This window comes from Hippocampus guttulatus, chromosome 7 (genome assembly GCF_054856545.1).
Source record: "Hippocampus guttulatus isolate MCC_2025c chromosome 7, RoL_Hgut_1.0, whole genome shotgun sequence".
Classification (NCBI taxonomy): Eukaryota; Metazoa; Chordata; class Actinopteri; order Syngnathiformes; family Syngnathidae; genus Hippocampus; species Hippocampus guttulatus.
This window is the reverse complement of record NC_141267.1, coordinates 13,631,837-13,647,459: the sequence shown is the minus strand read 5'-3', so window position 1 is coordinate 13,647,459 and position 15,623 is coordinate 13,631,837. Positions and strand designations below refer to the sequence as shown.

The following is a 15,623-nucleotide window of genomic DNA, read 5'->3' as shown; positions in this document are numbered from 1 at the left end:
ATGCTATTACATAAATAAATAGATTTTCTCGAGAAACAGTTCTCTGCTATTTGAGTTGGTTATACATCAGCAAAAAATACAACCCTGTTAGCCACATGGTCCAATACCATCCATCCATCCATTTTCCGATCCACTTATCCTCACAAGGGTCGCGGGGGGTGCTGGAGTCTATCACAGCGCGTTGACCTCACAGTGCAGAGCAACCGGGTTCAATTCCAGCTCCGGCCTCCCTTTGTGGAGTTTGCATGTTCTCCCGGGCCTGTGTGGGTTTTCTCCGGGTACTCCGGTTTCCTCCCACATTCCAAAAACATGTATGGCAGGCTGATTAAACACTCTTCTTCTACCTGTCACTCTACATTGCTGGCATGGATAGATGAACAAAAATACATCATGGATTTGATGATCTCTCACATCACAGCAATGTTGGGAAAAAAACGGTCTCATTGGTTTAACTTCTGCTGTTAGTGGACCAACCAGGACAGCTCAATTGTTGTGTTTGCAGTCAACAATGTTGTTGACTCAAACTATGTTGTTTCCCTACTTTTTGGGCACAATCAAAAGTGTAAAAACCATTTCAGGCTGTCCGGTGGGATACATTGATACCGAGTTGAAAATATTTGATTTTAACAATGGAGTCAATAATGTCACCATGAGAAAAAGACAAGTGATCTTTCTTTAATGATCACGTAAACACACTTTAGTCAAAGTAAGACGAGCATTGTGACTGAATGCAAATATGAACAAGTAGATATTTTGTACGTTTTATACAACATATTCAAGACGAAAACTCTCGTCCAGGAAATTCTGGCTCGAGAGGCAACTGTTTCGGGCGAATGTTCTCAGGCACATATGAGGCTGTTATGTATATACACTGACATTAAGGCTATGTGCACACATAGGCGGGTATTTTTTCCATCTTTTTTTATCCACAAAAGATACAAAATAAAAGAAATGAGACTAAACACAAAGTTCAAGATATTAGCTATTAGCTACTATCAGCCTGATGTAAAAGACAATTTTGGACAATTGGAACATTAAATAAAGTCATTTCAGAAAAAGACAAAAACATTTTTTTAAAAAAAACCATGATGGCCAGTTAACTCATTCAGTACCAACCAATTCTGGACCAAGTCTGAAAAGACGTTTAAAAACGTCTTTGGGAGTGAATGAGTTAAGCAAAACTAATTGGCAAGCGGAAAAATGCATTCTAGGGCTGTCAAGAGCATGCCAAAAGCAGCAGCTAGCACATTAACCCCAAACTAGAAGGCCATTTGGGCCAATTAGAAGGCTGAAGACAGTCATTTGCAGAAAAGGCACAGAAACGACAGCAAATCAAGTAACAAAAACAAACAAACCAAAAAAAACAAAACGCTGTCCTTATGAACTGTTATGCATTCGCAGGCTGTCATGAGCATGCCACAGCAACAGGTGGCGCCATATCTTCCAAAAATGCAAGGCAATCTTAGCCAATGATAGTGTACAGTATTCTAAAAAGCAGAAAATGATCACCTATGGACAAAAACGTCATGCACAGTTAACAAATGGTGGACTATAAAAAGAAAAAATCACCACACAAGCCGGTAGAAGGGACACATACACCAAAAAAATAATAATAATAAATAATAAATAGGATGAAAAAAATTGAATACAATCTTCAAAGAAAATTGACAGGTTGTGTACACAATTAGTTCTGGAAAGTCCAGGAACAAAAGTCCATTGTTAGATAAACAACAATTAGCCTATTGTGTGTGGACAATAGGCTAAAATAAACACACCAATATATATTATCCAAAGAATACCCGCTGTCAGTGTGGACATGGTCCAAGGTTAAGTAGTCAGCTGTTTGCTCTGCTGGCTGAAGATGGACACGAACATGTGTGCCACACAAACATGACCATTTCTTTTCAGTTTAGGAACTCCAGGCAGCTTGTGGATTCTCCTTCTGACAAAGTCTCCTGTTCACATTTTGGCTACTAGTTCAAGTTATAGTGACCACTATAGATCATGAGAACAAATACACCGCTTTTAAACAGTGTTGGAATGTGGTAGGAAATGGTACGAACCTCAAAAACAAAAAACAAACAAACAAAAAACCCCCCAGCATGAATCCAGTGATACAATCCCCACCATGGACACGGCAATGACAAAATACAATGACCAGGTTGGATTCCTCTCAAATGGTTTTGCAACAGATGTAAAACGTGCTCTTAATCTCTTAATGGCACACATCCTTGATAAGGAAGAACACGTGCTGGACTCTATGTACAAAAATAAGACGGCTTTACGGGTTGATATGGTTAAATACATCAGATTTTTTAACAATGACATCGAGAAACATACACACACCTTCACTCGCTACAACTTCATTTTGCTGTACTAATCCTTGATTCATTGCTGGCTCGAGAATGCAAGAACATAGAGCTTGTTTGGGTCAAGAAGGCATTTGTCATCATCCATGCACACATTTTTTTCACAGCGCTTGTCCTCATTAGGGTCACGGGTGAGCTGGAGCCTATCCCAGTGGACATTGAGCGACTTGCAGTGTACACCCATGATTGGTCGTCAGACACTTGTAGGGCACTGATAGACGAACAACCATGCACACTCACACCTACAGGCAGTTTTGAGTCTTCAATGAATGTAAAATGATTGGTTTCGAGGAAGAAGATGCAAATGCTACAAGGAAGGCTAGAAGAGAGATTTGATTTCGGACCTCAATACAGTACTGTGAGGCAGAAGTGCTACTCACAATCCCGCCGGGCCACCATCAGTTTCATTCTGGCAAAATTGGTCCGGAATGAACTCGAGCAGATGCTTCACTGCAACCTCATTCCAAAGCAGCAGTCGCCAACTCTCTGAAAGTACCGACTTGGTACCTTCAGAGAGTTTTTTTAATTGGTCAACTGAAAGAAGTTTCATTTTGAAAATCTGGTGGATCCACCTGTGCCTCTGCACACTTCATTCATCTCCGTCACATGATACAGTCACAGAAAATTGAGCACAAAATAACGATTTATCGCAACAGGTGATCTCAGACATCTGTGTGTAATATGTGATGACAGGCATACAAATGAGGCAATGAAGCCTTCATTAGCTTGCTTATATTTCCATCAACAAATAATTGTCAACCGGGATTTTCTGCAATGATTGCAAACAAAATGATTTTTTTTTTAAATTCAATAGTTCCTGACTACTGAAATACTTCAGGTGTCTTTGTTGTTTCATTACCCCAACATGGGAGCAGCTAGTTGACGATTACAACTGCATTCAGTGTCATGGTGAATTGTATTTTCAATCTTTTTTTTTTTTAATCAATTTTGGTGTTCTTCCATCCAAACGTCGCTTTATGTGAAACTGGTCCATTGGGGGGTGGGGGACTAAAGTGGAGTGCTACTTCAACCGGGACCTTCCCGAAATTACCTTAACAGTGGATGAACAGAATTGGTGATCCAGTCATAGAAATTTGGCCTCTTACATGGATTACTATCCACTTGTTTTTTTTAGCTTGCTCTCGTCTACTATAAAGTCTATTTATCGATGACGAGAGAGTAGCATGTGACCAGTCTCTGTCTGTCGATGGCGCCACAGCGCTGTTTACTGGCATTGCTGAGAATTGCGGCCAATTCTGGAACAGATTTGAAAGGTGCTGTACAAAGGCGGGATGTGTTGAATGGACTGGCCACTATTTTCTGTTTGTTGAATCCGGGATCTGTTGGTTTGAAGGTCCGTTAAATCGAGGTTCCCCTCTATACTGAAGGCCCAGGTACTGAATGTATGGCCTGCCTTTAGATTTCACCATTAAAACCAGCCCAGTGATTGAACGAAATTGGACCCACCTGCTCTAGGCACAGCAAGAACACACAGAGAGCAGAGACAGCAAACAATGCTGATACGGCAGTGGTGGTTAGTGATGAGAGAAGATGTCATGAAGCGGTTCGAGGCAAGTGGCGGCGTTACTACGAGATCCGCTCCTCCTGTACATGGACTTCCTGCTTATTTTAGCAGCGGTCATCATCGTCTGTGTCACTCAGCAGCTCGTCGTCTTGGCTAGCTTGTGCCAAGTTCTTTTGGAAATGTCCATTGGGGACCTGCCAGGAGTGTCTGAGTTGAGGGGCTGAGCTGATGGCGTTGGCACGTCCCAAGCTGGTCGCCACGGCGGTCTCAAAAGTCAGGTGTTCTTGCCTCTCGCCGGCTTGGCCTCCCCTGGGGTCCTCGTGAAATGGCAGGTAGGGCTCTGAGATGTAACGGTGGGGAGACGGATGGCTCGGGCCGGACGTCTGACATGAGGAGGACTTGGCCTGCTTGGAGGGGGCCGGGCCGTCTGAATGCGGGGCGCGTCCCGCGGAGGAGGCCGGTGGTGCGCTGGGGGGGTGGTCTCGGCACACTAGGGGGGAGTACGAGATGTGAGGACGAGGGCGGGAGGGTGTCTGCGGGAGTTGGCGCCGATTACGAGGGGTGCTGGACTCGGAGGCCGAATGGGCGGGGCCGCCTGTTGTGTTGACCTGAACACAAAAACATGTTCATTTTCGATATGGTTATTATTATTATGAAAACCTGATTCAAAATCAGGCGGCCCGGTAGTCCAGTGGTTAGCACGTCGACTTCACAGTGCAGAGGTACCGGGTTCAATTCCAGCTCCGGCCTCCCTGTGTGGAGTTTGCATGTTCTCCCCGGGCCTGCGTGGGTTTTCTCCGGGTACTCCGGTTTCCTCCCACATTCCAAAAAAACATGCGTGGCAGGCTGATTGAACGCTCTAAATTGTCCCTAGGTGTGAATGTGAGCGTGGATGGTTGTTCGTCTCTGTGTGCCCTGCGATTGGCTGGCAACCGATTCAGGGTGTCCCCCGCCTACTGCTCGAAGACAGCTGGGATAGGCTCCCGCGACCCTAGTGAGGATCAGGTGGTTCGGAAAATGGATGGATAGATTCAAAATCAGCCCCAAAATATTTAGAAAATTTTACTTGCATCTCTGATTTAAAAAAAAAACAAAAAAAAACATTTCAAATTCTAATGCCCGATTTGAAAGCCTAACTCTGGCCTGAAACCTGAACCTTGTCTTGGAACCCATACTTGCAGCCCTAATTTGAAACCATATCGTGAATCCCGACTGCGAGACCGAAACCATGCCATAAAATGCTGATTTGAAAGACTTGCCCAGTCTGCCACCTATACCATCGCTTGAAAGCCTAATTTGAATTCCCATCTCTGGCTTCAAACCCTAATTCGAAATTTGAAACTTGACACGAAACACAAATTTGAAACCCAAACCTGGTCTTCAAACGCTAATAGGATGCCTAACTCTTTTGTTTATAACTCAAACTCCATATTGAAAACCTAAACCTAACTAACATGAAATCCTAATCCATAATTTCATAACGTTCATACCTTCAAAGCTTACCCCGGTTTGAACCCCGAAGGGAATCCTGTCACAGTCTCACCTGTCTCTGCAAGGACTGCGGGCATCCTTCTTTGGGCGAGAGGGAGCGTCTCCTCTCGCACGACGGGTCTCGGCTTCGCTCTTCAGAGTTACAGCGGGACACGTCTGGAGACAGTAGGTGGCGCCGTTCTTTAGACCGCCCCCTCTCATGACTACTTTGATTGATTGAGCCTGTGAGTGGAGTCACATTGTGACGTTCACACGTCCAAAAAAAAAAAAAAGTATCTTTATTTTTTCACTTATTAGATAAACAAGTGTGCTTGTAGTCCTATCCCAGCTGACTTTGGTGAAGAAACGAGGTACACCCTGAACTGGTTGGCAACATATAAACAAACAACCATGCAGCACTCCCATTTACACCTACCCTGTAAAGAATATTCAATTCACCCAACATGCTGGAGGCACCCAGACATAAACTTCTAAATATCTAATTTGAGTAGGTCTAAAAACAAAATGTGACCTCTGTAGCTCTTCTGTCGAAGTCTGAACGTGTTGTCGGGGCTGACTCTCTCCAGGGAATGTTGCTCTTGCCACAGGCGATTCACACACTGGTCTCCGATGGTGGAAAAGGAGCGCTTCATCAGCTTTCTGTCAGCTGACATTCCAGGCTGCAATGGCATAGAGGCAGTTGCATGGAAAAAAAAAAATCGTCATCATGGCTGAGGCGCTTTTGGATCCAGCTCGGAGTTGGCTATTTTGACCAATTCGTGTTACTTTTGACCCGACAGTTTTAAGAGTGGAGAATATAGATTTAGTTTCCAACATGCCAGGGCATCGCAATAAGTAAACTATAAAACTTCATTTCAAAAACGATATTGGCAATCTAGCGGGGATTTCCACGTCAAACAGATCGACAGGTTCCGCCCCAAAAATCGGTGATGTAACAGGGGTGTGAACGCAATATATCGGGGAACACTAACACTTTGTATGAATCTTGTCTTTCCTACCTGTGGCTCCACAGCCAGTCTGGGCATGGAGGACGCTCTGATGGATGACACGCGCTGAGGTGACCTGAAGACTATTGGCTCTTGCCTTGATTGTTGTGTGACTTGGTTATACTCGACGACATCGGGCACCTAAACAAATGGAGACGACACATAAAGGCACATAAACCGTGTTAGCCATTCTAATTGGGTGCAGACCATGGACGGTTCGATCTACCATCCTGGACCTGTCTTAAATATACAGGTATATGGTCATTCTAGCTGTCATGGCTCAACTATTAGTAAAAAAATATAAATAAAAATAATGGAAAGAGTCAGAAGAATCAATTGGAGTTGTGCAGCTAAAATATTGATTTCTTTAAGAAAAAGTCGTTACCAGTGTGTCTAAATGGTGGTGGTGGTGGTGATAAGGGAAGTAATAACGGTGGTAAGGTGGGTAGTAATCATCATTCTCCTCTTCCTCTCCGGAACGAGATCGTGGTTGCAGGAACATATCTTGCGGGGAGATAGGGCTGAGGGCCACAAAGCCCCCTTTGGTGCTGCAGGGACAAATACAGAATACGGGCAAAAGAGGAGATTGAGGGTTTGTGAGGATCATAATTGTGCAAGTGAATAATTGAAAGACGCATATTTACAGAGCTGATCCTGCACTGTGGCTAAGGAAGGAGAGTGATTTGGCATTGCATATGATCTCCTGGGGCAAGGAGGAAGCATCCATCCGCTGGAACATGGGAGCGTGTTTCTGCGTGGAGGAGAGCAGGAAATTGAAAGATGGATTCAGTCCAACTTCAGCTGACGTATTGATATAAAATCATGTTTTCCCTAACATGATGGATAACGGTGACTGATAACTGTGATTCGGCCATAATCGTGTTGCCCTAATATTCAGCTTGTCCAAAGAATGCAAAAGCTGCATGTTGTCGCCATGAACTCCAACTATAATATTGGGAACCCCCCCCCCAACAAAATGTGAAAAATTACTTTTGCGTATCTAAAACAAAATGTACTTGTTCCTCCAGTTGCTGTCGGAGCTTCTTGGCCTTGCTCTGCTTGTAGTAGTCCATGATCATCATGGCCGCGTAGATCTTTCCTATGGTCATGTCACTAGCTGAGGAAATGAAAACGTGTGAGCTACTTTTAATAGGCTAACTAACTAACTGCTAGCACACCAGATTAATTTAATTCAAACATCACCTTTGTTAATAGGAACCAGAAGGTCCAGCATTTTCTGAGAGAGGTGAGGCCAGATGACACTGATTTCCTTCTGAAGGTCCAAGTCCATCTGATTTCGATCCTCTCCTCCTGTACATACGAGCGGTGATGACTCAGCATTAGTAGTGCTCCGCCAGATGGCGCTGTCTTCCTTTGTTTTAATATGCGCTCTATATTTAATAGAGCAGCAATTCCGTTGCAAAATATGAATACAATGCAATCAATTTGAATACTGTCGAACCTAATTTTGAAGGAACTATGTGGAAGTGAGTGAAAGCGCTTCATGTGGTCCCTTGCTGCAATCTTTTGGCATCTCGTTGCTAAGGAACTATGTTGAAGTGAGATGAGGGGCTTCATGTAGCGCTTTGCTGCCATCTCATAGCATCTGTAACAGTTTTTAAACATATATTTTTGGGAGTAGGCGGTGGGGGGGGGGGTTGGTCCCTATCGCCCAAGTATAACAGGGGAACACTGTTTCATAAAACATTTAAGATGCACTTGTACATAAGTTGTCCTTGTAGTTGAGTAATTTTCTAGGAACAAGTGGCTGGGCACAAATAACCCCTGGGCTCCTGACAATGTTATGTCTTGTTGGAACATTTCGAAGACGACATTGTAATCTGGATATGCAGTAAACTAAGCAGATGGATGTGGGTGTGGAGGGGTCAACAGGAACTGAAAAAAAAAAAAAGTAATCGGAACTTTTTGTTCATGTCCATGTCAATAAAAATGTTTCGGATGAAAGTATCACTCTGGAAAAGACATTCACAAGCTACCATGAATTTCAACTGATGAATTGTGAACGTTTTGACTTTTCTCCTGACCTCCAGCTAGCTTGACTTCCAGGGCGGTACGGATGAGGGCCATGAGGGTGGATGTGAAGTGGACGGACATGTCCTCGTCCACTGGCATGTTCATCAGGACGAGTCTCTGGGGGTTGTAGAGACATACAGCATCATAATCAGCAAAGCTAAATCACAAAATGAAAATTAAATGGATTTGTTTTTAAAAGCCCATGACCCTGAACAGGATAAGTAAAAAAAAAAAAAGAAAAAAGAATGAATTAACTTTGGAAAAAAAAGTCCAGAAGTGCTGTGGTGACAAAGGAAGAAGTTAAATCTTCTAATCCACTCGTAGGATGTGAAATTACAATTGCAAAGTGAAAAATGAGAATATTATCATGGTTTTCTTGAAATATATAATGCAAACATGTCATATATGTATATATAATGGTATGTATATATGATGAATGTACAGTTTATTAAAGTCACCACAGCCATCATTCCAGAGTTTCAAACGCATTGAATACGAGTGAATTCACCAGCCACAATACTCGCTACACTTTCAAATAATTTGATCAATAATATCAAAACCTTGACAAGGACAACAATACTAAATTCTGACTGACACCGTCAGAGGCATGAATTTAACAAGTTAATTATGGTGGTTACTGTGCACTCCATGATATTGAGAGGTGTTGCGCCGATTTGGATTAGTGACATGGGTCAGGGCAAAATTCGAACCAGTTTTCAGTGGGATGCGATGCACTCCCACAGTAAGAAGCAACATTGTTAAATTCAATACCTCTCTGACTGTGCCAATCCCAACAGAATATTATGACACAAGACGTACACACGCACACAGATACGATGCTGGGCTGTGGCAGAAGGCACATGCGCAAACGATATGGAAGAAAAAGAAGTATGACGATGACAAGATCGAGCATGGGGATTTTTAACAACTGCCTTAGAAAAGAACTTTCTTGAAATAGCCACTAACAGCAAATAAACAATGTGGTACACACATCCCGATAGTCTAATTTCTCCTAAATGTGCATATACTGTATGTCTCCAAAAAATGAGTACACCAGGGATCAAATCTTTCTCCCTTCTCCGTTGTTCTCCTCGACTCCTTAATGGTGGGAGATGCTAACATGTAAACAGAAGAGCGAGGAGGTTGCAAATACTCTAAACATATTTGATTGAGCCACAGACACCGTGATGTGAAACGAACCAAAGGCCTATTAGGAAGTGACTTGACGCCCTGTTGCCAAATTTATTTTGTATTTAGTTTGTATTTTAAATTTAAAAAAAAAGTGTGCTCTCTTTGAACACTAACTTTTTCTCATAACCTTTTGAGTGTTCAAACTTTGTTTTTAGCAGCCGAAAGTATGCAGTGGGCCGGATATGACCACCAGGCTGGAGTTTGGACTCCCCTGAAAATAAGCTAACATTTAGCAATGACTCTTCTATTTCTTAATACTACTACTACTAGTAGTAGTGCTATTATTACTCCCATTACTACTTTTTCTTCTTTTATGTATTTTCTGTCGGTCTGGATGGCACCATGCTGCTGCCCACTGGTCAGTTTCTGTATTACAACAAACTTTTTGGATTTGGGGATTGGTGATGTGTGTGGTGTGCTGTTGGTAGAACACAAGTAAAAGAACATACTTTCTAATTTGTTTCCACAACATATGCAGGGTCTCGCACAGTAAAAAAAAAAAAAAAGCAAACATTGTGAAAAATCGGAATGTGTGCACCTCGCTGTAGTTGTCTGTCATAAAGCAATGGAAACCAAGCATTTCATCCGCCAGCGAAGAGACATTACTGCTGCAAATGAACAATACAGCGTCATACAGTCAACGGAAAATGCTTTCTAAGCAAATAAAATGGAAAACTTGAAAAGCGCTTCCCCTCAGATACACACATGAGCAGCCTCTTTAAGGTCTACCTTATAAGCCACCTTGGATGGGCATTTCTTGCCAAGGCCAAGGGGTGGCGACATGTTGGTCAACATCTCATACATGTCAGTGTAATGGATGCGACCACTGCGGGTGCCAGGTAGTCATGGAGATAGGAGGAAGTAACGGAGGGAGAGGAAATGGAAAAAAAAATATCACAAACATGGAAGTGAAGGGGAAATAACAGAATGGCGGAGAAACAAAAGAGGATTATTCCAGTGCATCACTTACCAGGACAGAGTAAAGTAGGTTGCATTATTTCTATGCTAATATGAGGGCATAGAAATTTCCGAGGGAAGGGGAAATACTTCAGAAAGAATGAACAAAGGAATGACAGCCTGGATCTGGTGCAAATGACATACTTACACGCTGCATGTGAGTATGTGAGATCTTCAAACCAGATCTACAAGGTAGAAAGAGTCAGGCTTCCCGCAACAGGCTTCGCATTTCAATTAAGCTTCCAGTATTAGAAATCTCATGTGAATGCTGAGAGATGCTTTTGATGCCGGGGCATTTATTAGACCTTGACTCTTGAGTTAAATCCATGCCCATGCATGCATTTCAAATCATATTCCCCTTTTGAAATGAGTTGCAATGCCGTTTAATTGTTCAACTCCCAAAAACTATTTTTTTGTATACTTTTTTGAAGAGAAATAGCACAATTAATTTATTGCCTTTTTTTTTTTTTTTTTTGCTTTCCTCACTGTCAGTGTTGTCAATGTGTTCTCCATCATTTGATAGACAGAGGTCCACAGTTTGGAAATTATTTTACCACCTTTGGTATAGTTAGCATGAACCCTTTCAGGGACAGCGGTTACTACAGTGGACAGCTTATCATGTGATCAGGTAACAGGGTGCACGAAAGGGTTAAAGGGCTCACTGTATTGTTGTTGATGGCACATTCGGGTATATTAACTGGTACAGCTTCATTTTCATGCGAGGGCAAGTCTCGTTTACTGCGTTTGGGGATTTGAGAGACTGAACTACGCCATGCTAGGCGTTCCAGCGCCCAGAGGGCGCTTTCTTTTACACGCCACTGGGCATAGCTGTCAATTTGGTGGTTGAAAGTAGACTACTGTGTTCACGCCCACAACGAGGCAAACCAAACGTGTTTCTACGAAACGTGTTTCTACGAAAATATCAAAAGAAAACTCCACCCATGCTAGCAGTTAGACCACGTAAAGCTAGACTTCTGCTGGGCATGGTTATAGACATAGGAGTTTCCTCTGCCTGAGTTTAAATCAATTTAATAAAGATCCTGCTATTGGGTGAGAGGAATAACAATAACCAGAAACACATATGATAGAGGTGCCTATAAATAAATTTGAATATTGTATCCTAAGTATACCAGGACAACAGTATCAGTTATTTAGGAGTTTAGCAAAAAAAAAAAAAAAAAAAAAAAAATTGTTTCAGCACAACACTTTTAAGAAGACTAATTCCTACTTCATTTCAATACAAAAAAGGATTAGGATGGTTTATAATTTCTTGAGCCGATGAATTGTTGGTTCTCGTTGGCTGCAAGCATCAAACTGATTAAAAATGTAATCGTGCATTATATCACTCGGAATTGAACAAATGAAATGAAACATTCGCTGATATTCAAATTTAGGGAGCTGCACCTGCATGTACTGCTCGAGTGTAGCTGCTCATCTCTCTGCATTCACACAGTGATGTGTCCACATAAGTTTATGTGGGCACGGGGAGTGCCGTCCCTTAGTACCCTGACACTGGACTGTCATCATTCTTTGACCATCGCACCGGAAAAGCACACTCCTAAAAGAGTCAAGCAAGGTGGTGACAGTCAGTGACGACGAAAGAAGAACAGGGAAAAGGAAGAAGTCAGCGAGGGCCCCGAACGGCGGAGGCCGAGTAGGTTTTTGTTCGTTTGTTTTGGGGAGAGCAAACCTTGCATGCCACCCTGTGGGGGCAGTTCTTCCCAAATCCCAATGGAGGTGAGATAGAGTGCACAACTTTGTACATCTCCTTATAGTGGATCCTACCACTGGAAAGAACATAAGAGTCTTTAGTTTTGGGTCAGTGCGGCTTCACAGGCCACGTGGGTGACAGACAGAGGCCTTATTGGAGGTTGCTTTCAAGAGTTGCAACACATTTTAAACCCTCACTGGACACTTCATTAGGTACACAGCAGTCAACTAATAATACCGAAATCGACAAAGATTGTAACATTCAATGGCGAGAGCATGGAGGAATTCATTGAAATTATGGTACAGTATTAGTTTGCAGTGGCGGAGAATTCTCTGCACCCACGCCATTTTTGTGTGTGTGTGTTTTTGTTATTGTTGTTGTATATTCAAGACAGAGTAGTAGTGCAACTTTGGAATGAATGTGTATGAATCACGTCTGATTTGTTTGTGCCATCACAGTCAGCCCCAAGTTTGCCATTCAAACTCCCCAATGGGTGTGGCTGACTTTGTTATTTTTACCCCCATGGGTCTTTGGGGCAGTTCTAATTTAGCCAGAGCAATTCCATGTGTGCCCTCCTCCCTCTCATTCGATTTCAGTTGCAGTTGTTTGTAATTACTCACAAATAATTGGTTGAAGACATTTTAAAATAGATAAGCATATCCGGTGGTCGGAGAAAATCGCTTGCTCGGTCATTTGTGTCCATTATTGTATCAAACAAATTTGATGTCACACTTGTACTTGATGTGATTACAGTGATCCCCGCTATTCACGCTGGATTGGAAGCCCTGCCACAAATATCGAAAATTTAAGAGTAATTGATGCCCATCCAAAAAGGTTTGGAACTGTCTATGGATGCCACAAAATGGCAGCAAAACACTTTTTCTATGAGACAAGGCTCTGGCATGACTAAATGAAGCCCCTCCCTTCAAGTCAACATAGTTATATGTAGTGGCATACAGTAGATGCCAACAGATCGTGCCAAAGCAATTTGTCTATTAAACATGACTTTGGCCTGAAAGCAGAACAGTAAATTGCAGTGACTAAAGGAGAACAGGTTGCCTCCAAAATTCTACAAATAGGCGGATGTATGAATGCCGAACCACAAATATGCAGGTGTTCACAGTCAATTGTTGATCTCAGTATCTAATGAAGTAACCTGGCAGGGTCTCCATTCCCGAAATGTTCCTTCATGTCATCACATCTTAGTAAAGTACTGTTTTATTGCCATACTCGACTGCAAATGGGATAATATAATACACAATAACATGAAATGGTTGAACAAAGACTGACCAGGCAGCCCGATCGTACTCCCCCCAAATTCGGACAAACTCGTCCAAGTGATGGGGGCCCAGGATGGAGGAGTCTCGAGTCAAGTACTCAAAATTATCCATGATCACAGCCACAAACAAGTTCAGCATCTGGACAGAAAGATGGTGAAATATTTTTTTCACATGTCAGGGTACTGAAAGGAAATGAGTGTTTGTTTTGTATTCTCACCAGGAAGGAGCTAAAGAAGATAAAGGACACAAAGTAGAAGTAAGCAAAATCTGAGCCGCAGCCTCCCTCCTGCCCGGTGTTAAGTACAGGTAAGGGATTGGAGGGGTCCGCCTCACACCGCTGCCCACCCAGACAGGACAACATGATTTCCTGCCATGACTCCCCCGTGGCACTCCTGCAAAAACAAATTATTATTATTTTTTTTAAACAAACATTTATTCCACCTCTTTCTTCCCTCAGTATCACACACAACACTTAAGGAGTGAAGTGCTTCACTGCAGCATCCATCAGCTTCTGACAACAAGTGGCCCCTGGGGTACTTTGAGGAGCATAGCCTTACCATGGTCGCCTAGCAACATCATCCCAACAACACTTGAAGTGCTATAGTGGAGCAGTGAATGTGAACCGCTGGGCCAAGCACAGTGTAAAATGTCATTTTGGATCTTGGACTCCTTCCCAGATTGTGTCGCATTCAGAATCCGAATGGTGTTTCATACCAAGGGTGTTTAAAAAACCTCATACAAACCTTCCTTGAATATTTCATAAAAATAACAGTTTAATTAAATGCATAAAACTTTGAAGACATACATTTGTGTTATATTCTACCTCAAATAAAGAATGAATATTATCGATTATTGTTAGAGGAGCATTTCATGCCCTTTACCTGAAGAGCAGCATCAACGCGCCAGAGAAGCTCTTGAAGTTATTGTGCCGGTTAATGTGCGTCTCCTCATTCAGCTTAATGTTGCCAAACACCTGATTCACAACAAGTGACAAGTTAACAAGCGACAATTTGGTAATTGAAGTAGAACCTCCAAAGTCACACAATTCCGGGACACCGATTGAATTCCAAGTTGTCCTGATTTCAAAAGTCTCGTGGGAAATGATTTAAAGTGAATTAGGTGAATTGTTCAAGGTTAAGTTGCTGCCATCATGAAAACTTTGGAAGTGTACTTGTGATTATTCGCATTCATCCAGGTCATTCCATTCAGCACCCTCCCCCCGAAAAAAAACCCCTACATTAAAAAAAAAACAGCCCTGTATTGTAAATTATAACTATATAAAAAATAAAAGAAAATGTTAATTAACACACACACACACACACACACACAAAATGCAAGTGTTGATGTGACGTTAGGAGCCTGCCGTCAATCAGGTTGGCGGGTTTGAAAATATCTTCCATGCTCCTTGTGAGTGTTTTCATTGTATATTTGCTTGTTTCACTGTTTTATTCAATCAATGATCAAAAGTGCAATGGCAATATTTTTTTTGTTTCATTCAATCAGGGGAATACCTCAGGGTCACTTTCAAATTCAAATTTTGGCTGGTCACAAAGCAAAGAAAAAAAGACCAAGCAAGCGACAGTTTAGAACTCTAAAAAGTCATAATTTGAGACACTTGTATGCCAAGGCACCACCTTATGTGGTTGAAGTCATTGATATTGCTCATATTGTAATCAGCTCGACCCTTTTCCGTATTGCAATAACTTCCTTTTTTGGTTCTTATGGTTATGATCGCTCATTTCTGGTGGTATCACGAAGATGACTAGATCTTTTGATGTCATGCATGATGATAGTGAGAGCTCCCAATATTTGTTTGGTTTTGCTTGTCTCCCCCCAATCATTTTGGTTGAACTCCAACTTTTTCCACTTGTGGGGTCTGTTTGACTTAGGAGGATCCACTATACATAACAAACCAACTAGTACATTCATAAAAACAAAACACAAACATCGGACTTCAACAATTGCTAACAATACATTTATACACACTAAAAAAGTGACGGGTTGTTCTCCTAACGCACTTGCTGGGTCGCTGTGGATTTTGAGCAGGTTGGTTTGGTGAATTATTATGACCCAGCAGAT

General features: G+C 42.2%; 1 protein-coding gene across 1 annotated transcript in view; it reads right to left on the bottom strand.

The window, feature by feature from the left end:
• Positions 1–655: 655 nt before the first annotated feature.
• The window catches only part of cacna1ea (calcium channel, voltage-dependent, R type, alpha 1E subunit a), a 90,231-nt gene continuing 75,263 nt past the window's right edge, over positions 656–15,623 (bottom strand). The window contains exons 36-48 of the mRNA XM_086114792.1: positions 14,426–14,517; positions 13,762–13,936; positions 13,555–13,682; positions 10,326–10,422; positions 8,417–8,522; positions 7,575–7,682; positions 7,388–7,488; positions 7,016–7,122; positions 6,757–6,919; positions 6,384–6,512; positions 5,897–6,044; positions 5,438–5,607; positions 656–4,502 (exon numbers count right to left, since the gene is read on the bottom strand). Of these exons, the coding sequence (XP_085970918.1) occupies positions 3,999–4,502; positions 5,438–5,607; positions 5,897–6,044; positions 6,384–6,512; positions 6,757–6,919; positions 7,016–7,122; positions 7,388–7,488; positions 7,575–7,682; positions 8,417–8,522; positions 10,326–10,422; positions 13,555–13,682; positions 13,762–13,936; positions 14,426–14,517 (2,028 nt within the window). The 3' untranslated portion in view covers positions 656–3,998. The remainder of the gene's footprint in view (positions 4,503–5,437; positions 5,608–5,896; positions 6,045–6,383; positions 6,513–6,756; positions 6,920–7,015; positions 7,123–7,387; positions 7,489–7,574; positions 7,683–8,416; positions 8,523–10,325; positions 10,423–13,554; positions 13,683–13,761; positions 13,937–14,425; positions 14,518–15,623) is intronic.